General features: G+C 47.1%; 1 protein-coding gene across 5 annotated transcripts; it reads right to left on the reverse strand.

The window, feature by feature from the left end:
• Positions 1-576: 576 nt before the first annotated feature.
• LOC135388334 (uncharacterized) lies at positions 577-17733 on the reverse strand. 5 transcript variants are annotated; one of them, XR_010421328.1, is made up of 9 exons: positions 17587-17733; positions 16460-16903; positions 16154-16322; positions 15897-16043; positions 14946-15088; positions 14250-14379; positions 13264-13437; positions 2472-2618; positions 577-871 (listed from the first exon to the last, which is right to left on the reverse strand). XR_010421328.1 is itself a non-coding variant. In XM_064617822.1 (9 exons), the coding sequence occupies exons 4-9, from the start codon at positions 15951-15953 to the stop codon at positions 683-685; spliced, it is 861 nt and encodes a 286-aa protein (XP_064473892.1). In that variant the 5' UTR covers positions 15954-16043; positions 16154-16322; positions 16460-16903; positions 17587-17733; the 3' UTR covers positions 577-682. The 5 variants fall into 5 exon arrangements, 4 of the variants coding, with proteins under 4 accessions (XP_064473892.1, XP_064473890.1, XP_064473893.1 ...); XM_064617822.1 differs by having other exon boundaries at positions 14946-15109; XM_064617820.1 differs by having other exon boundaries at positions 14946-15109; positions 16460-17223.
• Positions 17734-26198: the final 8465 nt, after the last annotated feature.

Consider the following 26198-nt stretch of genomic DNA (forward strand, 5'->3'; position numbering starts at 1 on the left):
AACTCTGTACGTGGAAGTGTCGAGCGATTGATCGACAACGAAAACCACAGAAATGTCACTGCTCAAGCGCAGAGACGCAGTGTGGGTAGACGCTGAACCCCGCTCGGTTTTGGGCTTTGCATGCTTGACATCCATTCTCATACCTCTGTGTATAGCGTAGTTGATTTGAATCGTTCGCGATGTTACTTTGACATACATGCGAATTTTCGACTTTTTTCGAATACCGACGCCGAATGAAATCGAATACGGGATTCTATATTGCAATTTTGGATCCTCCCATGGTTCACTCCCTGGCTCGGTTCATTTCCCTAGCAAAATTCGGCTCGCGCTCAACGTCGCGATACAACTGCTTTTGCTCTATGGTATTGCAGATACGTACTGTTTCCGAGAGGATATCCGCCTGGCCATACTCGTAGTTTTCTCGTGGCTCATTTTTCATAGCTTTTTATTCAGAAAAATTCCGAAGTCCATACATCTGGACTTCCGCTTTCGCTGGACTTTTACTCAGCCATCCCGCAAGGCAGCATAACACAGCTTCTGCACGGTCTAACACGGTAGGAAGACTGCAGGCAGGGGTCGTGGATGGAACATCATATATTGCATCATATCACATCAGATTGATTCACGGCCATGCAAACAATACTCCGCATCCGAATGGTAATCACATTCTTTACCCGTGAGCTTAGAAGCAAGAAGTCGGGCACACTATCCCCGCGTAGTTCTTATTCATATTAACTTTTGCCCACTTCACAACGCCAAAGTCGCCCTTGGAGTCTACGAATGGTGGTGGTTCTGAACACAGGTAGTGAAAGTGGACGTCGAAGATGACGTAGCCGCCCGTGAAGCTATAGGTCTGGAAAGACTTACACATCTGTCAAGAAAAGGAAATATGTTGTCAGTAAGTTATAATGCTTCTGCGTAATTTGCATATCCCACAAGCGATATCTTCGAACTAATAGCTGTATAGTATCTAATTATCATATTCTTTCAGAATCGGAACAATTCACCGATATCCATTCATGTTAACGTAACCCCTACGTAACCCTACGTACGTAAACCCTAACGTAACGTAACGCAACCCATGTTAACGTAACACAGAGAACTTGTCCCTTCAAGAACCCTTCTTGTCCCTCGTCTCGCCACCACACCCCACTGCAACCACCAGCTCGCTCGCTACTTAAGCATCTTTTCACCGATATCCACTTCCCATTTTAGTGCCCGTAATTCTGAAAGAACTGATATTCTGAATAGAAGGGAGATATGCCCGTTATCTGAAGCAATCAGAACAATCTTCACCTTATAGTGCACCAGTTGAAGGGTTGTTCATTGTAGGTATAGAGACGGTATTGGGTCAAAGCCAGATAGCTATACTGCTCAAGTGCAACCTGCACGTGTTTTCTTTGTAAATTTCCTAACCGGTTCCTGTATGCGCAGAAGTACTGCACCTCCACTATTTTCTTAGCTTTCGAAGCTTGGCTTCGCTTGGCTTCCCAGGAACAAATTTTCAGAGACTATCCTCTCACAGTTTTGAACGAGACTTTCCAGCAGCGTGTCTAGTATTTTGAACCTAACGTTTGCGGTGTACTGTGCCAAATATCAGGACGCAAAAAGTCGCATAAGCGCATAGCCTGGGTGATATCCCACAGAAGAAGAACACATCAGAACACCGACAGAGTTGTCGGCTGGAAGTTCCAAAGCTTGTTCTCCTGTGAAATGTGGCCCGAAATGTCGTATTTCGAAGGAAAAGATGCACTGGGACAGTGAGCAAAGGATTTAGGCTAGTGGACAATTCAGCAAACGCTACCGAAGTACGACGGTGACAGTGCGACCATTCGAAGCTTGGGTCACTAAACTGGGGTGGTCCAAGAGATGTTGTCGAGGCACAGGTCAGTGGTGCAACCAGGTTTATTGATAGCGTGAGCGATAAATGTCGCCGCGAAGACGGTGACGCCACACGGCTGGTGGGTAACCTCTTTCATTGGTCCACTGATTTCTTTCGTTAAGTAGTCAAGCCTATCCAGGATAATCGCCCGAGGTACCGACACGCAAGTGCAGCGTGCTGTAACAGGGGTTGTCTCACGAAGAGCTAAGAGCCTTCAGGGAGTGTTTGCAAATAAATATCCGTTTAGGCGGGAGGCTCATCTGAGAAACACCGCTCTCAAACACGCCCATGAGATGTTGCCTTTTGCAAAATACTCCATTTGACACGGCGTTTCTGTAGAACACACTATAAGAACCTATGGTTTCAAACTTTTGCGACAATGGCTGGTGATAAACACGATATATAGCCGAAACACTAGAAAGGAGCAAAAATACGGAGCAAGACAGTCTCGGGGAACATACAGTGCACATTGAGGCTGAGCTTTACACATTGACGGCACCGGGGCATGAGAAATGGATGTCACGTGTCCGGTATAGCTCTCCATAAACAGTGCATAGTGAGGTACAGGACCTTTGCATTGTATACGCACCTTTATCGACATGGTGCAATTCGAGTCGTACGCTACTGTGACTTCGCGCTCCCACGTACTGCCTCGTTGATCGTATCTAGTATTGTCGGTTCCAAGACTACCAACATTAGCTTCTACTACCTTATAGTACGGTCCACCTTTGCACACCTGAAAATAAGGATTCAAGCTAAGAAGGCTTCATTACTGCAAAGAGATAGCAGCATAACAAATGGCATACAGTGTCATTCAGCCTTTTTATAAGACATACGGGATGTTTCACCTAAAATGATAAAAAAAAATCTAACACGTACTGGTGGTATACTCGCAGGCAGTTGCCTTCTGGAAACTTTTGCCGCCAAACAACTTATCTTTGACTTTGGCTTTGGACAACTTTTAATTGAGTGACATTTATTTTTTCAATTGAACTTTGAAAATTGCCAGGCGAAACCTCACTTTTTTTACGGAAATATGTAGTCCTCCACGGATAACCGCTAACCCAACAAAAACTATGCACAGAATCGCAACAGAAATAGTATAACAAACAGTAAAAATGACGCTTTAGCCCCGCCTTCATTTATTTTGCCTTCTTTGTGATAAGACGGTTGTCACCGGTTCAAAGCGTGGGAAAGAAAGGTAAAACAAGAGGCGGGGACATCTCTTCTCTACGCACCTTCTGTGGGCTCTTTGCGAAAATGAAGCAGGTGGAGCTAAAGCCGAACTTTTACTAATTTTCCGACTGTTTTTATTGCGATGCTGCGCATGGTTTTTGTTCTGTAGAATTTTTTCTCACTTTAGGTGAAACACCCTGTATATAGAGCAGTGCAGACCGCTTACGAACCAACCAACTCCGTTCGAAAGCTTGTTTTTCTTAAAACATTTCATTTCAACATTTCAACATTTCATGCTTCAATCTCTTTAAATACGCATCTGTCCTTCTCCGAGAAGATATAGCCCTTGATATCCGAAGCATGATTGAGACAGTGAAAACGCGTTTCGCTATAGAGCGGATGTGTGAACGACGTCCGACCATCGCACCCGGAAACTTGTTTAGGAGAACGATAGTCCTCCTTGGTAGCTCAGTTGGTAACATTTTGGGTTGCTGAGCTCAAGATAGCTGGTTCAAGCTCGACCGAGGACGGTTGCAATGGAGGGGAGGGGGGGGAGGGGAGGTAAGCATTGCTTCTAGCACCGTGTGTAGGAGATTTCCCTCAAAGGAACCCCAGGGGTCAAACTATCCGCAGTCCTACCCCTCGGCACGTCCAATATGTCGCCATAGCATAGGCAGACATACATACGTGCAAGATCACGGCACCATTATTATTATGAGAACGACACGAAGATTGTACTCCCTGTGCCGCTCAGGAAGCCCCAGCGTTTGGCACGGGTCGGGAGCGCAGCCCAGGCTATTCCTCGTCAGTTTCTCGTTTTCACCGCAATGTACTAATGGCGAATTTGCGTAGTCATTTCTTTGTGTTTTTTTTGTTTTGTTTTTGCAGAATCCAAGCAGTCACGTTCGCTTGGTCAAAGCGAAACAATCTCGCATGTTGGCCCGGGATTTGCCAGCTAGGACATTTTTCGGCCGGCTTCGATACCACCGGAAAGTCGGTTGCCCATCTATATCCGGTGTCGTCACATTCGAAACGCGAGGGGTGCGAGGACCCACATTGACCCACACGGCGAAGTTCACATGGGTTAGCAGACGACGAAACCCGACGGCGAGTGTGATTCAAGCGGCTAAAACCGCTATAGTCGACCTGCACCCCTACGTCATCGATTACGCCGCGCAAAGCATGCTGTAGGCACCTATCAACCTTATCAGCCGGCACCTTTTTCCCGCTTCTTGCTCACCACCGCGAAATATAACCTCGAACGGGTCTTCTCGTTACGTCATATGTTTGCAAACAGAGGGTAGTATATAGATTCGGTAGACTCGGGTGGACGGTCACGCGATCCAGCGCGGTAACCGTAGCCCGTAACCGTAGCCCGAACTTCCGAGCGCTAGGCCGCGTTGCCATGAAATGACCAGTGAAAACTCCTCAGTAAATACGCCGCTTGCCAGTGTGAACACGGTGTTGCGATCATAGATGTACGAGCACGCCCTACGCTAACACAGAAGCAATATTCCACATACCGATCACGGACTCTCCACGCGACGTGTAGACGACCTCTGAGTCGCCAGCCAACCGGGTCCCCCTCCGTCCGCTCCCTATCTGGATTTGTTCGTGCCAATGTGCGCTCAGTGACTGGCCTTGTAAAAGTGAGGTTTTTCCGATTTACAGACAACTAACATCTGTCTTTTGTTCCTAGCATACTTTGCGCGGAAACTGGTCCACTAATTTCCATCGTGTTTTCGGTGTTATATTGCCGGTGATGTACGAGGGGTGGAACGACACTATAGTTTCGAAATCGTCCGGAAGGGATGCGACAATCCTGTAAAGCTTTACAGGAAGTAAGCTAAAGCTCACTGTACAGCTCACCTGGTGTAGCCTTCGTACAGTCACTTAAGGTCCTCAGTTGTCAGCTCTTCGCACTAACACAGCGTATTTGCTCTGCAACCTCTACGATGAGGCATGGAGAAAGAAATGTAAGGAAAGCGTGCCCAGAGAGGCATCGGAGAGGAAGCGACACTCAACGGGGAGTTCTAGGACGATTTTGCGATTCGCTTCGTGTTCGACTGGTGGAAGCGGAGTGCATTGACCCTTGCATTCGGCCGCCGCCATTGCACCCGATTGCGTTCGGAATTGGATTACATTGAGCGGTTATTTGACATTTTGTCGGATCACACTTTGATGGCTTGCACTACACATTTCGTTCGTGATGAATGTGGCAAACAGCAATCCAGAGTAGAGAGCAGAACTGAGTCGACGCGTGGGCTCCACTGATGTAGAGGCGGGCTTTTCACGTCTATGGCGCGTGTTAGACATCGGGCATTTCAGAGCGGCCGCTGTTAACGGGAAAGTTTCCGGAGATGGCCATGTCTGTGGCAAACACCCTCGCATAACTGGCCCATAGAGGAGGAAAGCAGAGGCAGCGACATCTGCTCGCATGGCATAAATCAAATGAATGATAGCAGCTGAAGAAACTGCGGTAGCAGTGGGATTCGACGGACGAGAACCGGCGTATTCAGCATGGTATGGCCGATGGCAGTGGGATTCGAGCTCATCACTCTCCGATTCCCAGTCAGAGAGGCTACTCTTTCTTCAACGTACCAAGCCACTCCCCTCAACGTACTCACTCACCCTCAACGCATTCTCTCTTGCATTGTTGTTGGTGTGCGTGTCCCCGAGTTTATTAGCGCGACTTGGTACTTTGAGGAGAAGGTAGTTAGCATGGAAGAATTGGTAACATCTATAGACTGGCAATCAGGGTTTGGATTCGAATCCCACTGGTGGTGCCTTTTCTACAGCTGCCATCATTCCATTGAAACACGCAACTGGGCGTCGTGAGGCTTTTGTTGTATTGGGGCGTCCTCCATTACAACGTTAGCATATAGATCGGGTCGCGCCAGGCCTACGCTTAATGCGTCACGCAATTACGGTACATTGCAGTACCATTGCATACAGTTTTAGTGCTTCGTTTTTTTCTCAAACGGTTCGCGAACGTTCTGTGTCACTTCCCCTCCTCATTGGTCGTTCGCGAACCGTTTCAGGAATAACGATCCACTAAAAGTCGCTAATAGCGAGTTTTAACGAATAGGAAGATTCACTCCCTATCGAAAACGTGTCTAAGAGACCTCTCAAAATTTCGTGAGAGGTCTGAGAGGACCTTTTAGAGAAAATCTGGAAGACGTTGTGGAATCATTCATGACCTCTCGGACACCTTTGCGACAGTGCGTCGTGCAACACCTCCCAGAGCAAGTTGCCACATGTTTTCCGCGCCGCGGGATATGCTACCTCGTCCGCTTTGGAAAATAGTGATAGTGATAACCTTGTATTGCCGTTGTTGCAATCCGTACATTATTGCACAGAACGTAAGTGGAAGCGTTTCGGCCAGTCGCCAGCGGTTCAATCAGTCTGTTTTGAAACGTTGAAGTGTGAGGACGTCGGCCGTGGATCTCAAGTAATTTGCGTTTTGTCTTCGGTATTCTAACTGTTTTTGAGGTATGCAGACGATGTGTCAAATATGCTTTTGTGAGTGACAGGCATTCCTGTTCACTTTACGCTTTTACCACTGTTCGCAGACACGTATGATGAGCGCCGATAGGAAGATTACCAACCACGTTATATTACCAATCTCGTACGAAGCGACAGGTGGTGAGAACCCAAGGTGGTGAGAACCCAATCTCGCCAGTTAGTTGGCGTCTTACGCAAGCAAGGGAAACTAGACGGTGCATCGCGAGTCCCCAAGCCTACGTAAAACAGACGAACTTGATCACCAAGAAGCAGAGTTCTTCAATAATATTTTTCATCGCCGCTGTACGGGCATTGCGAATATGTGTCCCATGAGTTCACGCTTTGTGAAATACGACAGTATGTGTTGATGATGACTGTATGCTTCCGTAGACATGTAAGTGCTAAATCTAGTTTCTGTTGCTGCTATTTACCGTTTCGTGTAGTTTCTTGCGAGCGATCCTTGAACAAATATTGGATATTAACAATTCTGCAAGACATTTGAAATAGCTGTTAGATAATCTGATAGCAGTGTGCATGCCTTTATTGTACAATCGATGGAACTCAATATATGTGGAGTTTTGTGACATGTACTTGTCTGTATCTATCTCTGGTGTATCATAGCACTGTATAATTGTACCGCTCCGACGACAGGTGCAGCGTAGACGGCGAAATTGAACATTATGCTCCGATGTCAGATCTGGGCATTAGCTGCTGAGAGGACCTCTCAGTCACATTAGACCTGAGGGGTCTTTTCACTAGGGCTGTTCCGAACAGGTGATAAACCAATCTCCCTGTTTATTTGAAGCGGGTGACGTCACATTGCTAAGCTTTGATTTGATAACTTCCTTCATCGTATCGTTCTACTCATGTACTAAAGCTCGCTGTTGATACTAGTATTGGTAGTAGTCTACGATCAAATGGGATTTGTGAGCCAAGACGTCACTTATCCGAGACGCAACGGCACCGGCATACATCTCGCGTAAATTTCAGTCTCGGTTCACATCATCATAGCATCACTTCTTAGACCATAAAGCCATCCAAGCCACTGTGTAAACAGAACGGTGCCGGTATATCACGCACGTCTCGGATGCATTTAAGGCGTTCTGTCGTTCCTGCTTACACTGAGGATTGTACGCATTGCCGTGCAAGAAATAAAGAAACCAGTTTGAAACTTGTCGAAAACTGTGCGCAGTGTTTCTAATAACCTTTCCGCAAACATATCAAACATTTTGCAAACAAATTTGCAGATCGTAACGGCGACGACCGTACGCCGGAAATCGGTATGAGTGGCGCACAGACATGAACAGGCGGAGAGAGGACAGCAAGAGAGGGGTAGCCGGTGTGCGTCCTGGGCCGACTTAAGAGGAAACAAACATTTTCTGCAAAGACTGTCCGAAAACCCAGGGAGAGCCTTAGACAGCACAGCCGCTTCGAACCCACCACCACAACATAATCTTCCGCACGACCTTGGCTACCACCAACCAGTCAAACCTTTTGCCCACTCGGACATGCCGTTTGGCGCTCTGTCTGCACAAAGCGTCTCACGTGACGTTGTCCACGTAGTTTGGCAGCATGAACGCTGGGGAGTTACAGCGTAGGAGGGGTGGTGCGGAGCATCCGCGCAAGTAGGGAGTTGATGTCTCCGCGCAGATGTGCCGGAGATGCTGCTGCGCGACATACAGACGCAGTGACCGAAAACGAGAATATAGGCGGCGTGGGGACAATAATGCCAGGAAGCGGCGTAAGACAAAGCGTAGTCACTATACTCGGCCATGTTTAGAAGTACGCACCGACGAGTACAGCGACTTTAATGGAAGTGTAAAGTGAATGGCAAACCTGTAGAAACTGCTTTTTTGAAAGCTTGTAGCTTGGACGCTTCAGATACCTAATAGCTCTGCTGTACAATGAACATTTTTTTCTGCAATCGAATTCCGAAGACTGCTGCGCCCAGCAAAGCTTGCGGACTCCAAGAAGCGACAACCCTGAGGCGACTCGCGCGCCAACTATTGGAAACTGGTACATCGTGGCGGTCGTCGCGAGTGCAGTGCTCGTTTTGTCTGCACGGTGGGCGTATCTCCGACAATCCCGGTACACTAGAACATAAATTAGACATCGGTAGAAACCACCTAGATGCAACGTTTTGCAGACAGCAGCGATATGAAGCGGCTTTCATAACTACTTCTAGTCGCTCTACTCCCGCCGAGACCATATAGGTAATGGCGGAGAAGCTGACGAGAAGAGATGAGAAGAGACGCGGAGAGCCAGAAAGGCCAGCAGGATGGCGATAGCGTGTCAGAGTACTAAATCTGCCTAAAAACCCCTCGTATTTCGTGAAATGTCCTATGAAAAGCGTACACGAATATATTTCGGCTGAAAAGGGACCCACTACAACACCATTTAAATGTAAAAAACGCTGCCGCGGCCTGAGGTGCCCGGACTCCATCTTCATGCCACTCCTCCAGTCGTGTGACGTCGCACCGGCAGTGCGCCTCCTTCGCTGGGAAAAATTAGTCTGCTCTCGACAGAGCAATATGCTATACTTGTTCACTGCTATTCATTCTAGGTTATGAAACAGGAAAATAAACGCTTTGCCGGTGGCACGCTAAAGTGGTTCCCTTATCATTTGGTCGAAAATGAAGTTGTTGTTGTTGTTCCCTTATCATTGCGTGGCTCTACGAGTAGGGAGTACATACGGTGCGTACGTCGCCATCGGCATCTCATGTGTGGCGGTGTTCAATGTGGTTCTGTACTGGTTCCCTTTCGTTCCATTTAATCGAGATAGAGCCTGTAGAATTGCGAGTATACGTGTGTTGCACAAGCGCGTGCTTCATTGAGGAGGCCTACACTGATGCCGCACACGCGGTTTTCGCAGGCATCAGGTTCCCGCAAATGAGCCAGCAAGAAGTAGGTGGCTTTCCTCGATTCAACGTGAGGATGTTGAAGCTGGTACTGAACCCCGAATATGCAGTCTACATTTCACTGAGTCACCACCGAGCGTCGTGAAATCGGTGGGCGCCGACTTCCGAAGCTGTCTGAGGCGATGTGTTGCTCCGTCGCCTGACGCGGGCAAACGGCGAAGAATGAGCACCTGCACTGTAACCCAAGCTGCTGCACAAGACAGATCGACCGTTTCGGACTCCATGTGATCTTATCGGGAGAAGCGTCTGTCAGAGGAAACCAGGGACTGAAACCCGGAACGGAACCGAAAACCGTTTGAAACCCAATTTTTTTTTTCAAGAACCATAACCGGAACCTAAGCGCAATTCACCATCGGCGATTAACCGAAACCATCACCTGAACCGAAAAATATGATTTCGGTTACCACTTCGGCTATCGCTTTTCGAAAGTGAAAATGTCAATGTGAAAATGTGTTCATTGTGGAAATGTGAGCACCATCGCAGAAACCACGTACGGTAACTTCTTCCTGTCCCGGCTGCGGCTCGCGTTGAACGGAAAGCAGTTCTCTCATAGGAACACGTTTTATTCGTAAGCGCACGATCAGTTTGAATCGTTCGTTCGGGACCTGACACTGTGATTCAGGTTCATTTCATATCCTGTGTTGTTGTACAAATATGGTTTTGTGGGGACAGCATTCTTTACCACTTAATCAAGAAATGTACATGTGTTGGAAGTCACCGACGTTTTAGGTGTCTTTCGACCACGGTAATTATTACCACGGAAGCCACCGCCGAAACTGTATGCTCCACCTTTTTGCACACCTGGGTCGCACGTTTTGGGACCCCAGCCGAACTGACAGAGGAGCACAATTTGAATCCTCCCTATTTCGCTGCATGCTCAAGATGTTGGGAACAACCAGGTATCGCACAACCGCCAACGGGCTCGTCGAGAGATTCCATCGTCATCTGAAATCCGCCATCATGGCATATGAGCATCGCACCCGCTGGCATAATCACCTCCCCTTGATACTCCCTCGGTATTCGCTGTGCCGTCAAAACGGACTCTCACTGCTCCCCCACGGACATGGTCTACGGATCGCGCCTCCGAATTCCGGGGCAGCTGCTTCTTCCCCCTCGAGACTACTTGGACTCGCCCCTGGACTTCCTCGCCCGACTCCAGTCCACCCTCTCCCAACTTCGGCCCCTCCCGGTCCGAAAATCCGTCGGACGCCCATTCTATGTACCCAGAGACCTCGCCTCCGCCGCCCACGTTTTTCTACGTTCGCCCCCCGTGCACCGATCCTTGGAAGCCCGATACACCGGCCCCTGCCGCGTCATCGACCACGGTGATAAGACTTTCCGTATCCTCATCAGCGGTAAAGAGCAAACAGTCGGGATCGATAGACTCAAGCCCGCCTACCTCCAAGACGATCCACCGCCAGACGCAACTACTACCGCTTCCAGCTACAACCACGCAGCGACTCAACCACCCCCCTCGACCCGTCATGTGATCTGGGCTAGACCCCTCCGGTCTTCTGGGAGGGGGGCAACTGTAGCGCCACTCATTGCATGCCAGTAGCCTTCGACGACGACGACGAATCGGCCCATCTGTTTCTCGTGCACAGCTCGCATGCATATCGGCAGTTCAGTTCTGTGTCGCGCAGATAAAACCGACCTGGCTCCTGGTCTTTCAATCTCTTTTTTCGGTAGGGCTTCAGTAACTACATCTGCACGGACAAACCATCGCTACGCGACCACGCGCTGCAGTGTACGGCTCGGAGTGCACCAAAACGTCTTGAACGGTGCGAAACAAAATATATGCATACAACCATTAAATACATAATGCTTAAATAACGTGAGATGGTCACGAATGAGGATAACAAGACCTGGAAGAGTAATTAAAACGTAAGTAATTTATGGGAATTGGACCGTTATGTAATCCTAGTCGACGTGTGGGTGTATATTACGCTTTCCTCAAGACGCAACGGGCTGATTGGTCGAGGTTCAGAAAAGAACTTTCATTCAAGCAGATAGGACCTCTTCCCAGTACGATATATGGAACACATCTTCCCAGCTGTTTACTTAGTATGGTTTTAGGGCACATTTGTACCAGAAACAGCGCCAATCCAATTGGATTTCAAAATCCTAGTCAACGATCAACAAGCAGTTGTGTAACATGTTTCGCAAGGAAACTCACGATAACAGCGATACATCACCTGTTATGTCGTCAGACTTCACCCAAACAAACCCAAGGACAACGACGACAGCACCCGAATGACACTTCCAGAATTTGACATCACCGCGTGGTGCGCTGTAACCCGGCAGCCGTCACCAAAATCAACTCTTGTTCACCGCCAGATTGATCCCGAGAAAGGTGCAGCTTGCATAAAAAAAAATTGAATGTCGTTTTCTTTCTTTTTTTTACAGCTAGGTTTATGCGACAAACAACTTTCATAACCTCGAATGAATTACTACGCTCTAAGGAAAAAAGGTAAATTTCTACCCACCTCGGTAGAGCTGTACTGCAACCACATTTCTACCCAAATTTACAGACATTTACATGTACTGACTGATTTACATTACAGACAGACATTTACATTTACTGTTTCTACAGAGTAGAAACAGTCTTTCTACCAGCTTGGGTAGAAAATTCTAGCATTCTTCGAGCAAATTCTTCAAGCAAACGTGAGAGAGCAGCAAAGGGCCGCCGCCGCATATACCCGAAGAGAAGGATTGGTCAGAAATGGTAGAAGCACTGTCGTTCTAACAGCTTGGGTAGAAACAACAAGGACACCATTAGACAGGAACAACATGAGTGTTATGGATTTTAATTTAATTGCAATGCATACGGGGCCGGATTACTGGGATGTTACGGGATTGAGCTGTGGAACGCACTATATCGGCCGCTCAAAACCGAGAGACATTTCTTGTACGCCACTCCCCATATTTCCTCTTACGATAACGTGCATTTCAGTATTTGGCTATCTTACTAGTATTTCTCGCCACATCATATATCTTGTACCTGAGGATCATGTGGTCGGTTGTTCGTGTTTATGTTGCGCTGTTTAGTAACGTGTTACTATGGATACTTTCGTAGTTCACTGTACGTATATAACCGTAATCTGATCAAGTGAGCGGCCGTGAGTCTGTACCAGGCGACGGTATTGATTCCGGCTCCCACATCTTATTGCTGTTTTTAATAATAACGAGCACAAATGCGCAAATATTTATGCAACAATTAGATCCGACCAGAGGCAGAACGATGTTTTTATTTTTATTTTTTTTTTGTTGGGAGGACTTGCCTTGGTCAGAATCTTACTACATTAAGGTCAATTGAAAAAAACGTCAGATATGTGGGTCAGGACTTCCCCCTTCCTTTGATCCACGCGTGGGTCCAACATAGCGCTCTGTCAGTGGTAGAGAACCAAACAGTGCAGTGTATCCTTCATTCGCTGTCTGTTTCCCACAATGCTTTTTCCGACAGACGTTGGGTGCTTCTCGTTTCCCCATAGAACAATGCTGCATCTAGTATTCCTCATTTTCGAGGAGGACACTTGTCACGAGAAGCCTGACTGGTGACGCTACCCTTTTTGGGTATTGAGGAAAGTGTCTGCTTTCCTTTGGAAGGCGAGGTAGGGCGCAGACGCAGGCATGACGATTAAAGGGAAAACGACCGGGTGACACGGAACAAGAACGACACAACCGAAGTGACAATTCTTTGTGTCGTTCTTGCACCTTGTCTGTCCTTTTTCCTTAATCCTATAACGTTCAGTGTGCGAACCATGACAGTCAATGTTGGCTTACCACTTCTTTTGGATTGACCTGGGTGACACTCCTGCATGGTTCGGTGTCTTGTCTGTTAGGATTGTTGCCATTGTAGGCGGTTATAAGGGCCGCAGCGCTAAAGGAGAGTAATTCTGTTGTTTTCGAAGGCAGTGGTTGGAACCCAGTCAAATGCCTGAATGCCAGCGACTCAACCTGCAAGAACAGTAATGACCCCAAAGGGGAGGTATATCTTGCTTAGCTAACAGCGTATGAACACCTTGTTCAGGAAAACTCGTGACTTTTGCCCTTTTGCCCTATGCTGAACCGCAGTACCACAGTTGGGAAAGATGGGGCAAAATCTAGTGCGCGTGCGTAGCGAGGAACATCTTATCGACGCCATTTATCGAGCTGGAAACGCGCCTCGATCTTTGCCTAAAGACCAAAAGGCATGGCTGATTAAAAACATACGCTCGTTTGGTTGAGGTGGTGGGGGTCGAATTCTGCTGCCGGATGTGCTCTCTCCGGTTTTCCTGCAGGCCTTCCACACGCATGTCGGCACAGTTATCTCTGAAGTCTACCCACGATGCGTACTAGCCCACTCGTCACAACTGTTCTCTCCAGCTGTGCACGCCTGTGTACTCCAGTCATAGAAACCGTTGTTTCGTGGCACTAGCAGTCAAGAAGCGTCTCCGTCATTTGACGCAATTGCTTGGGATTTTACTATAGCCCGGTTTCACCAACACCGATTAACATTTGGACCGAGATCAGCAGTCCCTCAACGTGATTTTAACCCTCAATTCTACTTCACCACGGGAAGCTATTGTCATTAAAACGTTCAGCACATCACTAACTAACGCTGCTAAAAAGACTGGGTTCAGGGCTCACCTGCCCTTGATCTTAGTTGAAAGTTAACCAGTGAAACCGGACCAATGTCATTTTGCGAGTGGCATTATTTCGATCCTACAATAGTAGTGATGCACCAGATTGTTCCGTTTCCCAACGTCAGATACGAAAACGTTCCTTACGAATGACGACTGCATAGACGGCATGCCAGGTCCCTCCCAGGGTGACGGTCCTGTAGTCCTGCATACGCTTGTGCCCGTTACATTACGATTGAGAGTAGTTCGGTACAGCAGTGCGTCCGGCTTAATTCCTCTGTAAAGAGAAGCTCCTATCATGAGATGCAGCAAGAAGCCCATGCCGCAGATTCTCAAGCTAGTAGACACTGACACGAGACATTTATTTCGGCGTACTAGGGAGCCTACTCCATTCAATAGCAGCAACCTAACACGCACCGAACGCACTCAATAGGATACACAGTAAAAATAATCGGTCACTGAAAATTGGGGCGAAGTCGCGACTGTTCGTGTGTGGTGGTGGAGATAGTCCCAGACACTACGAAATCGCACGGTGAGCGCACCATTTCAGATTGCCTTTGCCACGCCATTCATCATGTTCTGGCGTCTGATGCTACGCAGACGATGCAGTTTATTCTCCGAAAAGAACGAATCCACCGAGTTTATCCGCGGCTCTTTCGGGACCACGACCATTTAGAAAAAGTTGGTTTGTGTTTGTAGTTATGATTTTAACGCTGTTTCGTTGAACCATCAAATTAAAAGTGTGTGCAAGTGAAATCGGCGTACCCTTACGAAGCCTGCCGCTAAGATATCCGGATAAGCAGCACCACGGACCGTAACGCCGTACACACATGATCTACTCACTGTACGAGCTGATTGAAATTAGTCATGAGGGTGCTTGGTTGTTGGCTTCCATGGAGTATCGCCACACCTAGTAGCACGTAGCCAAACTTGCTACGTGGCGTTGGTTCTGCGCTCATATGGATGTTCAAGAGTCTGTCCGTTTCCTGAAAGAGTTCAGTCAACGCCTAATCACTAGAACAGTCTACCCGTTGTCATTGTTGGTATTGGTGGCAATTTTGACAATGCACGCACAGGACACTCAAATCGACCACAACTCAGTTGACATTTGAAATGAGCGAGTTGTATACCAATGGTGAGGCTTGTGTAATGTTAGCTTCTTCGGCATGTTGTGCGTAAAAGTTGCACCCTGTGGCAGTTTAATCGCCAATGAATTAGCTTCAGAGATCCGCGACAAGGCAATCGAGTAAGCGATTGTCGATGATCACGCGGCGGATACTAGAACGCCCCTTCTGGCGCGCCTAATATTCCCAATATGACATTAAGGGGCCCAATTGCTGCCAAACGTTCAGGATATTATTAGATGTTGCACCAGATCTGTTACGTTTCGATGATAACTTTCACGAATCGACTGCCGCGATGAAACCGTTTTCACGGTCATGGACACAATAAGGGCACGCCGGGAACAGACATAGGTACTACCAGCAGGGGCGGATCCAGGATTTTTCTGAGAGTGGGGGAGGGGGTCCTGCCCCGTGGATAGCATGCTGCTACACTGTCAAGGTCATGCAATTGGAACTATGTAACGTCAGAAAGAGAGGGATGTCGGGACGTTCGGACTCCCCCCCCCCCCCCCCCCGATATCTGAATCCGCCCTTGACTCCAAGGTGACGCTCTAATTTGATGAAGGAACCACGGCAGCCTTATCCCCCTTGCGCGGCTCCGGCGTCAGCTCTTCCTACCTTACAACACAATTTTACGAGAGAAGCGCGCAAAAGGAAACTCGTGGCTTACTGTTAGAAATGCTTCGACATGACCGACATAAGTTGAAACACTTGGACGGAGTTCCATGTCCAAGACAGCGAAGTCTCTGATCTTTGGCCAGTACGCTGCGATGGAACTGCGAAGTTTTCCCTTGCGTTTCCATTAGCGTTGGCTTTCCTGAAATAGAGTGCACGTCCACCAATGCACCAGGGCACTCACTTGTCAGCACACTAATGGTTCACTCGACGCATGTTCGTTTTCATAGATAGAATAACTACTTGACTTACGAGCTCGGTATGTCGATACCAATTTTGCTTTTCGCAAGACCGAGATTCTTGTTTTTCAGTTCATTGATGTCTTGGACGGTGAAGAACATGAAGTAGCACACATCATCCAATGGATGAAATATTGCCTGAACGACTGAACTGACGCAAGCAAGAAACTTATGAGGCAAAGCTGGGCAAGAAAGGACATTGGATTAGCAGTGAAACAGTGAGCAGAATTCACAACGTACAAACACTTCTGCACCGATAATCGGTCAATATCGATCAATATCGATCAATCGGTCAATATTCACAATATAAACCACTTACGTGGCTTCGAGGTGGTGATGGTAGTCGTCGTCGTGGTAGTCGTAGTGGTGGTGGTGGTGGTCGTGGTCGTGGTGGTGGTGGTAGTGGTGGTAGTGGTGGTCGTGGTGGTGGTGGTGGTAGTGGTGGTGGTGGTGGTGGTAGTGGTGGTGGTAGTGGTGGTGGTAGTGGTGGTGGTGGTAGTGGTGGTCGTTGTGGTGGTGGTAGTGGTGGTGGTAGTGGTTGTTGTTGTGGTGGTCGTTGTGGTGGTGGTAGTCGTTGTGGTAGTCGTTGTCGTGGTGGCTGTAGTCGTGGTGGTCGCCGACGTCGTTGTCGGAGTACTAGTAGTCTCAATTGGCGCCGTGGTCGCAGTCGCCGTGACATGGGTAGTCTTAGTTGGCAGCATGGTCGTAGTATCAACGAAAACTTCCTGAGTGGTTGCCTCCGTCGTGGTCAGAGTTAGGCTTTCTACTAAGAAGAGCAAAATTAGTAGCCACGGCACAATCGCTTCACTTCAATTCCGTTACACCAAACATTCCATCTCGGGATATCGTCTGATAACAGCACTGATAACGTGATCTCAAAACACGCGGTGAAAGAATGCGGCGCGAGGTGACGCGAGTGCCTGATCTTCACAAAACGCATGCGTGACGGGGCAATGAGGAATGTCCAGACCGAACAGAAAAGCTACTTTATTTTGGCTATGATCTGCTCCACCTGTTCATCTACGAGGGGTCAACAGCGTCCGTCGCTGCTGCTCAGATGTAGACCCCCGCGGTGGATGTAGCCTACAAAAAATTAAAACTACTGTAATAGAAAATGTATTGAAATTATAGTCGCAACAACTGAACATAAGACATTCATCGTACACCATAAAATGAATCCTACCACAAGTGTTGGTACCGGTGTTACAGGCATAAACCTTACTGGAGTGCTAGGTCTTCCCACTCGGAGATTCGATCTATGTCAACGATACCCCTGCCTTAACACGTTGCTCAAGTTTGCTTATAGTTCGAGGAAAGGAAAATTAACGCATGAAGTGCGCCTCGGCTTCTGCTTCGAGTTGCCAACATTTGCGAAACTGCGAACGGTATACACTGTGATTTACAGATATAGCAGCATGCACACAAAGCTCTTAACGTAACACTCGCCTTCCAGAAGGTACAGCGTGAAGCGGGATTATGTGAGCCCAAGAAACCACGTCCGGAGAGTTTCATTCATGACTGACTGAACGTCGACTGAACTGTTGGAACTTATGCACGCGGCGTCCGGTTGCATGAGCTCGCGCTGCTTCCTTCTACTTCTTCTTCATGACAGATGCTGGCCGCTTTCAATAGGTGTATTTTTTCACAGCGCCTGCTGTTAACGGGAAGGTTCTAGGAGATCGCAACCCTCCTCGGTAGTTCAGTCGGTGACATGTTGGCTTGCTGAGCTCAAGCTCGTGGGTTCAATCCCGGCCGAGGGCGGCACCGTGTGTTGGAGATTTCCGGCGGACGTCAAAGGAACCCCAGGTGGTCAAAATTATACTCAATCCTACCCTGCTGCACGTGCAGCATTCGCCACAGACCATACGCGTAACATCACGGCACCATTATTATTATTATATTATCCAGGAGATCGCCGTGCCTGTGTGGCGAAATCCCCCTCGCCTCTCCGCTCCAGAGAGGAGGAAAACAGAGTGACAGGTGCGCGCGCAGGTGTAGAAATGGCAATCGGGGCTACAGAGCGGTATCTGTTTGCGGGGCAAGGGAATCAAACGGAAACACACATTAGTTTTAACATATCAGAAGCGTTCCACGCAAGCAAAAGAGAAAGCAAAGAGCTTCCAAATCCAATGCCAGCCACGTGGTGTCAGCCACTGCAAAGGAATTGGGTGCTTGGCGTACCCTGTTTACGCAACTGTTAGCGGAAAGACGTTCTAATCTGCTAGATCCCTTGCAATCCATCTAACCTCCCAACTGAACCGGCGCCGCGATAATTAAACAAACGAGAGTGTGCAGTGTGACGCCACGTCGCCTAGATTAGTGCCCTTGTGCATGGTGGAGGCCAATGTGCCAGTGGAAACAATACGTGGATGCAGGCTAGCTAGTTGTACCATGCGCAAGAATTCGAGATAAAACATAAAGCAGACTTCACCTGTTCATATCCCCATGGGGCCCATGTATCAGAAACCTAAAAGCGCGTGCAACACATTCTGCTGACAGCGAAGCGAATCACTTCAGACGCTTTCAGACATATGCCGGTACAGTTCCCTTAGAAGTCGGCCCAGGGCGCACATTCTCCCAGGGCGTGAGTCGTGACGTTGCCCAAATCTGTGAGGCCGACAACGGCGAGCCCTTTCATCACCACCACCACCACCGTGAATCTTTTAATGCACTTTCCGTGGGTAAATATCGAGATCTTCCAGGTCTCATTCAGGTTCCAAATTTTGAACATGTAACGAAGATTTCATTTGCTGCTCGGAAGTGTTGCAGTGAAGCCCACCAGCCCCCCCCCCCCCATATGCACCATGCATTACAAACACATCATTCGTGAAGAGTTTGGGACGAAAGTTTGGGGGAATGAAAAAGCTTGCAAAATTAAAGTTAGCTCAAGTGACTAGCTATTATCTTACTGGATGCGCGGTCTCATAAAATGCGCCAAAGGCACCTACAACGTGCGAACAAACCCCTTCAATTGACGTCAAGAATCAAGTAATTTTCTAGTGCAATACATCTATACGTAGAGTGAATGCTGACGCAGCTGCATAATGGTGATTTACGGCGTCGCAGATGACATCACTTGCAAATCCTTGCTGCTTAGGATCTCTGCGACACTCAACAACAACAACAACAACAACGTCATTTGAGTTATAATGATCGGGGAATTTCATCGCCAAAGGCGGTACTCGAATATAATTAGGGTGTGACTTTTTCGGCTTAAATGCTTTCTCGATTTAGGGGTGGGAGAGTCGGGTGTTATTTACAAATAGGAAATTCAAGGTATAATCGGCTCCTATGTATACAATCCGATATTATCTGGTTTTTTATTCTCTGCCCATGAAACATCTCGTGTGTTAAAGGGGACACGCATACACACATAAATGGTATGACCACCATTCAACTTCAACTTCAGAATCCATCACATCATAACCCATCATTCAACTTCGGGACCCATCATCGACTTCCAATTTCAGAAACCATCACCGACTTCAGAGCCCATCATCGGAATTCAACATCAGAGCCCATCACGGTTTTGAGGTTGAATTCCTATGATGGGTTCTGAAGTCGGTGATGGATTTTGAAGTTGAGGTTTGTGATGGGCTTTGAAGATGAATTCCTATGATGGGGTTCTGAAGTCCGTGATGGGGTTGTGAAGCTGAACTCCGACGGAGGCCCACGTTGGGTGTGCCCTGCTGCTGTGCCCGGACGCTAGCGACGTGCTCGCCGCTCCTCACCCCTATTTGCGTGGATTTCCTGGTAGCGGCAGCGAAAGCGTAAGCGGAGGAGGGATATGCTGTTTCGAGGGTGCGGTCAGCCTGCTCTCGGTTCGGCTTGGAAGCAGGGTGCACCACGAAAGGCGGAAAGGGAGGGATGGGACGTTTGACCTCCGCTTTCGTATATGAACGGCGGCGGGAGGTATATGTTGCTTACGCGGTAGGGTTGTTGCACAATGTTGCGCTCGTTGTTGACAGATAAGTAAGAGCATAGCACATTGAGTTTTCATGTGGCTTCATACGACCGCCTTGTCTGCCGCGCCATTTTTACGCATAGCGCGTGAGGTACTAGCTTCGACACCGCAATACACCGTGGCCTGTCACTCAGTATTACATGAGTTCTTGTGACAGGATGCTTCTTTACACTGGAAATAGCCATCATGAACGAATTCAGCGACCTGTGATCACCTTCGCTGGACATATGTTCTAAAGGGGCAACCTCCAAGCGATGTTTTTGCAACGAAGTTCGCGCGGGAGACTGCCACGCGCGTTCCGCCGCCAATTGTTCGCCAGCACCATCTCCATGGGGCGAAAAACCGGCGGACGGCGTCGGGAAGTCATGCTGTAATATCACCGTTGCCAGGGTATAAGGTGAAAGCTTAGTGAAATCAGTTGCTCGAAAAATTTCATTTAATGGCACAAATTTTGCAACCAAATCCAACAATTGTCCGAAAAGATGCGCCCAGTAACGTACCAAAAGGCATATTCAGTACTGCGAAAGGAAAACATGTTTCTTGGCAGAGAATGCTGCACGTTCCAGCGACGCAGTTGACGAAACAGCGAGCAGACGACAGCATCCAGTTGCAAGAAGAGGACGATGACGATGATTCACGAGAGCAGACGACCACGTTCAGACCACTGGATCGCGGATTGTGAGCGCGAGCGTGAAGAAACCGGCCGCCATCTTACTGTACCCACAACAGTCGCCGCAGCGATCATGGCAACTTCTTGCAATTACGGTCGTACCAACCGTACTGGCAAGGATACAGGGCCTAAATTTATACAGGTGAGTCATTCTTTATCAAGGAATAAATAGGCGTCCATTCTGTATATTTAGTTGACAATTATGAAGTGTTTTTTTTTTTTTTTTTTGCACAAAACGAGCACTGGATGCAGGCTGTTTGATCGCTCTTCCGAGATTCAATCGAACACACTTGCATTTTACCCAGCGGCAAACACATTTTGAGTGCATAATATGCTTGAGAGAACATGTTACACTACACTGGTTGTGTTGTCATCAATATATGTGCGAACACTCGAGCGCTTTTCTGCATGCATTGCTAGCATGGTACACGGTGTTCTCTACGGAAGCAAGTGCACAGTCATTTCTTTGAATTACCTTCGCGCACCAGTTCGGTATTACGTCATAATAAGGCCAAGATTGTCACCCTTTTTCATGTATTGGTATTGTTTTGTGCCTTGGTTTGATGTATGACAAAGAATCCTACGTAACGGTGGTGTGGCGTGACTTGAATACCGCCTTTGTGTCTGAGCTATATCGTCAGCTTGTTGCGATAATAATAATTTGTAGCGTGTCGTGCTATTTGTAGCAGTTTTTAAGGCAAAAGTGGTCTCTCAATACAGATTTCCTCATGGGGCTACCCAAAGGATCGTCTATGAAGTGTGATGCGACTGAGTGTACAAGTAAGTATCGTGTTCCTCATCCACGGGTTTCTACTTTACAGGAAGGAACCACCTCAGTGCACGCACTGTGGTTAGCCTCTCTCAATTTTGCACATTTTCTTACATGTTCACATCAGAAACACACCTTACAGCTTGTATACCTTAAGCTCCTTCACCCAGCAATAGAATAATTATAATTCTTTTTAGAAGAGTTCCCCATATTCTTTTTAGAATAGTTTTTAATCTTGTCAATTTTTAGAAGATACATGAATTGTAAACCCTGTTTTAAACTGATGTTTTAGCATTTGTCCAATGCATTTATTAAACAACATATTCATTTTTAACTATAGTTGCATCCAAACCCATGTTCTGATGTATTATGACCTTTGTTGTTGGTGCACCATAAAAATTGGGATAATCATCATCAGTACAGGTTACTTCACAGCTGCCTCGACGTACTCAAGAAATGGGTGCAGAACCTGCGTAGTGCCCACAAACTTTGATTACCACAGCACCTCCAGAAAGTAAAAGCATATGTGTCACATGGGATTTTTAAAGGTACTCACAGTATATAATACCCTGTGTTAACTGTTGTAGATCTTAGCCGCCTCTACAGTACACTCTCAGAAATTAAAACTTGTCAGGGAGCTGTGATAATTGTTTCAGTTAATAGGCATGCACATATATGCTATAAGAAGAAAATTATTTCTTGAGAATGCGCTTCTCTGGCTACTGATGTTGTTTACATTTACTGTTGATCACATTTATTTATGACATATTATTTTCTTTTTCTTATATTATTATATTATCACATATTTGATCACATTAAATTTAAAATTCAGCATATATGAGAAAATATCAGGAGGGAAGTTGCTATTCATTGCTCGTTCCAACCTAAAATTGAGTGCTACAAATTTAGAGAGTGTACCTGTATGGTCATTCCTAAAATACATATTGTCATTGTAGCAAGGTCACAAAACAATAAATTTAGTCTTTGGCGACCTCCCTGCACGTTCATTGTATCCTGAAACGCATAAGTGCAAGAAATAAATGTCGAACGTGAATAAACTTTATGTTGTATAAACTTGATATAAAATGTTTAATAAACTTGAACTTGTATATTCTCTTTGCTCATCATCAGTGATCTTCTTTACAAAAGCATATCGTGTTAGTCTCTTTTTGTTTACGTTTCACAGACGGGGTGCACGAGGGCCAAAATGACAAAATCACAACTGTTTCAAGCTCCAAATCGTCCTGTTGCAATTTGCAGACCATACGTGTGTAGTGCAAGAAGGCCCTTGCACATCAAAATGTAAGATGGGAGTCACAGTTAATGCAAAGTGGTTCCTATGAGCGACTTCCATGCTGAACAAAATTGTGCAAACTGCGGACGGTGCCATAGAAGATCTTCAGAAAGCGTGTCTGGTCTCACAGCGGTGCTACGACGCTCTCTTTTAGATGACGATGATACTGATTGGAGTTGCATTTTTTGGAACGTGCTCCACATAACAAGCATGACAAAGTCAGCACTGGATAGCAGGCCCCCGTCTCTAAGCAGCTTTGCTTACACTGCAGTTGTATTCAGCAAAACCATGTGAGTACTCGAGAAGGACATTCAGTTTGGCACAACTGCCTGCAAATAATCAGAACAAATGAAGGAAGAAACAAACACACATAGAAGGGCTGTACTTCAAAAAGAGATAAGTCCTGTGTCTCAAGGAGGTGTTACCACTTTCTAAGTAACGTAATTGATTAAGCTTACATCACTACCTGATCGCATGAAGTAACTATTTGGGCTGCTTCGGTGTGTCCATATTTGCGAGGCGAAGCACCGCTGTCGTTCACTAAAAGACTCTCTCTGCGGCGATGCTTCATATAAATCATAATAAACGCATACACTGCTAAAACAATGGCTGTGATTCTACAGAACGATGTCTCTTTCTGCCATGCGAGTATATCTTCCCGAACCGTTCTTTATGGAACAATTTTTGTCCAGAACGCAGCACGGGATATTATATACATGGTTGTTGTTAACCTCACATCGTTTCTTATTGAAATATTGGCTGGGAAACGTGCTGTAGTACAATCCCCAGCGCTGCACTGCAGTGACGGTCTACTTTCGGAATGCAAAACATAACGTAATTAAGGGTCAGTCAGTCAGTTAAGGGTTAGTCCCTTTAAGTAGTCAAGCGTATTCGGGATAATCGCCCGAGGTACCGACACGCAAGTGCAGCGTGCTGTAACAGGGGCTGTCTCACGAAGAGCGCAGAAATTTGTTTACAGCCTTCAGGGAGTGTTTGCAAATAAATATCCGTTAAGCGGGCTGCTCATCTGAGAAACACCGCTCTCAAGCACGCCCATGAGATGTTGCCTTTTGCAAAATACTCCATTTGACACGGCGTTTCTGTAGAATACACAATAAGAACCTATGGTTTCAAACTTGTGCCACAATGGCTGGTGATAAACACGATATATAGCCGAAACACTAGAGAGGAGCAAAAATACGGAGCAAGACAGTCTCGGGCAGCATACAGTGCACATTGAGGCTGAGCTTTACACATTGACGGCACCGGGGCATGAGAAATGGATGTCACGTGTCCGGTATAGCTCTCCATAAACAGAGCATAGTGAGGTACAGGACCTTTGCACTGTATACGCACCTTTATCGACATGGTGCAATCCGAGTCGTACGCTACGGTGACTTCGCGCTCCCACGTACTGCCTCGTTGATTGTATCTAGTTTTGTCGGTTTCAAGACTACGAACATTAGCTTCTAGTACCTTATAGTACGGTCCACCTTTGCACACCTGAAAATAAGGATTCAAGCTAAGAAGGCTGCATTACTGTAAAGATGTAGCAGCATAACAAATGGCATACACTGTCATTCAGCATTTTTATAACACAAACGGGATGTTTCACCTAAAATGATAAAACAAAATCTAACACGTACTGGTGATATACTCGCCGGCAGTTGCCTTCTGGAAACTTTTGCCGCCATCAAGGAAGGCTTTGGACAACTTTTAATTGAGGGACATTTATTTTTTCAATTGAACTTTGAAAATTGTCACGCGAACCTCACTTTTTTTACGGAAATATGTAGTCCTCCACGGATAACCGCAAACCCAACAAAAACTATGCACAGAATCGCAACAGAAATAGTATAACAAACAGTAAAAATGACGCTTTAGCCCCGCCTGCTTGATTTTCGCAAAGAAGCGCGCGCGAAATGTGCGTCTAGTGGAGGAAGTGTCCCCGCCTTCATTTATTTTGCCTTCTTTGTGATAAGACGGTTTTGTTTTCCTTATGGTAAGACGGTTGTCACCAGCATCAAGGTCAAAGCGTTGGAAAGAAAGGTAAAACAAGAGGCCGGGACATTTCCTCTTCTCTACGCACCTTCCCTGGACTCTTTGCGAAAATGAAGCAGGTGAAGCTAAAGCCGAACTTTTACTAATTTTTCCGACTGTTTCTATTGCGATGCTGCGCATTGTTTTTGTTCTGTAGAATTTTTTCTCACTTTAGATGAAACATCCTGTATATAGAGCAGTGCAGATCGCTTACGAACCAACCAACTCCGTTCGAAAGCTTTTTTTTTTTGATAAAACAAATTATTTGAATGTTTCAATCTCTTTAAATACGCATCTCTGTCCTATCTCCGAGAAAATATAGCCCTTGATATCCGAAGCATGATTGCGACAGTGAAAACGCGTTTCGCTAGAACGGATTTGTGAACCACGTCAGACCATCGCACCCGGAAACTTGTTTAGGAGAACGGTATGTCCTCCTTGGTAGCTCAGTTGGTAACATTTTGGCTTGCTGAGCTCAAGATCGCTGGTTCAAGCTCGACCGAGGACGGTTGCAACGGGGGGGGGGGGGGAGGAGGTAAGCATTGCTTCCAGCACCGTGTGTAGGAGATTTCCCTCAAAGGAACCCCAGGGAGTCAAACTATCCGCAGTCCTACCCTTCGGCACGTCCAACATGTCGCCAAACCATAGGCAGACAAACCTTACGCACAAGATCACGGCACGATTATTATTATGAGAACGACACGAACATTGTACCAGATTACCAGACGACGAAACCCGAAGGCGAGTGTAATTCAAGCGGCTAAAACCGCTATAGTCGACCTGCACCCCTACGGCAACGATTACGCCGCGCAAAGCATGCTGGAGGGCACCTATCAACCTTATCAGCCGGCACCTTTTTCCAGCTTCTTGCTCACCACCGCGAAATATAACCTCGAACAGGTCTCCCCGTTACGTCATATGTTTGCAAACAGAGGGTAGTATATAGATTCGGTAGACTCGGGTGGACGGTCACGCGATCGAGCGCGGTAACCGTAGCCCGTAACCGTAGGCCGACCTAGTAACTTCCGAGCGCTAGGCCGCGTTGCCATGAAATGACCAGTGAAAACTCTTCAGTAAATACGCCGCTTGCCAGTGTGTACACGGTGTTGCGATCCTAGATGTACGAGCCCGCCTTACGCTAACAGAGAAGCAATATTCCACATACCGATCACGGACTCTCCACGCGACCTGTAGACGACCTCTGAGTCGCCAGCCAACCGTGTCCCCCTCCGTCCGCTCCCTATCTGGATTTGTTCGTGCCAAAGTGGGCTCAGTGACTGGCCTTGTAAAAGTGAGTTTCTTTCCGATTTACAGACAAGGA

The sequence above is a fragment of the Ornithodoros turicata genome, chromosome 3 (genome assembly GCF_037126465.1).
Source record: "Ornithodoros turicata isolate Travis chromosome 3, ASM3712646v1, whole genome shotgun sequence".
Taxonomy (NCBI): Eukaryota; Metazoa; Arthropoda; class Arachnida; order Ixodida; family Argasidae; genus Ornithodoros; species Ornithodoros turicata.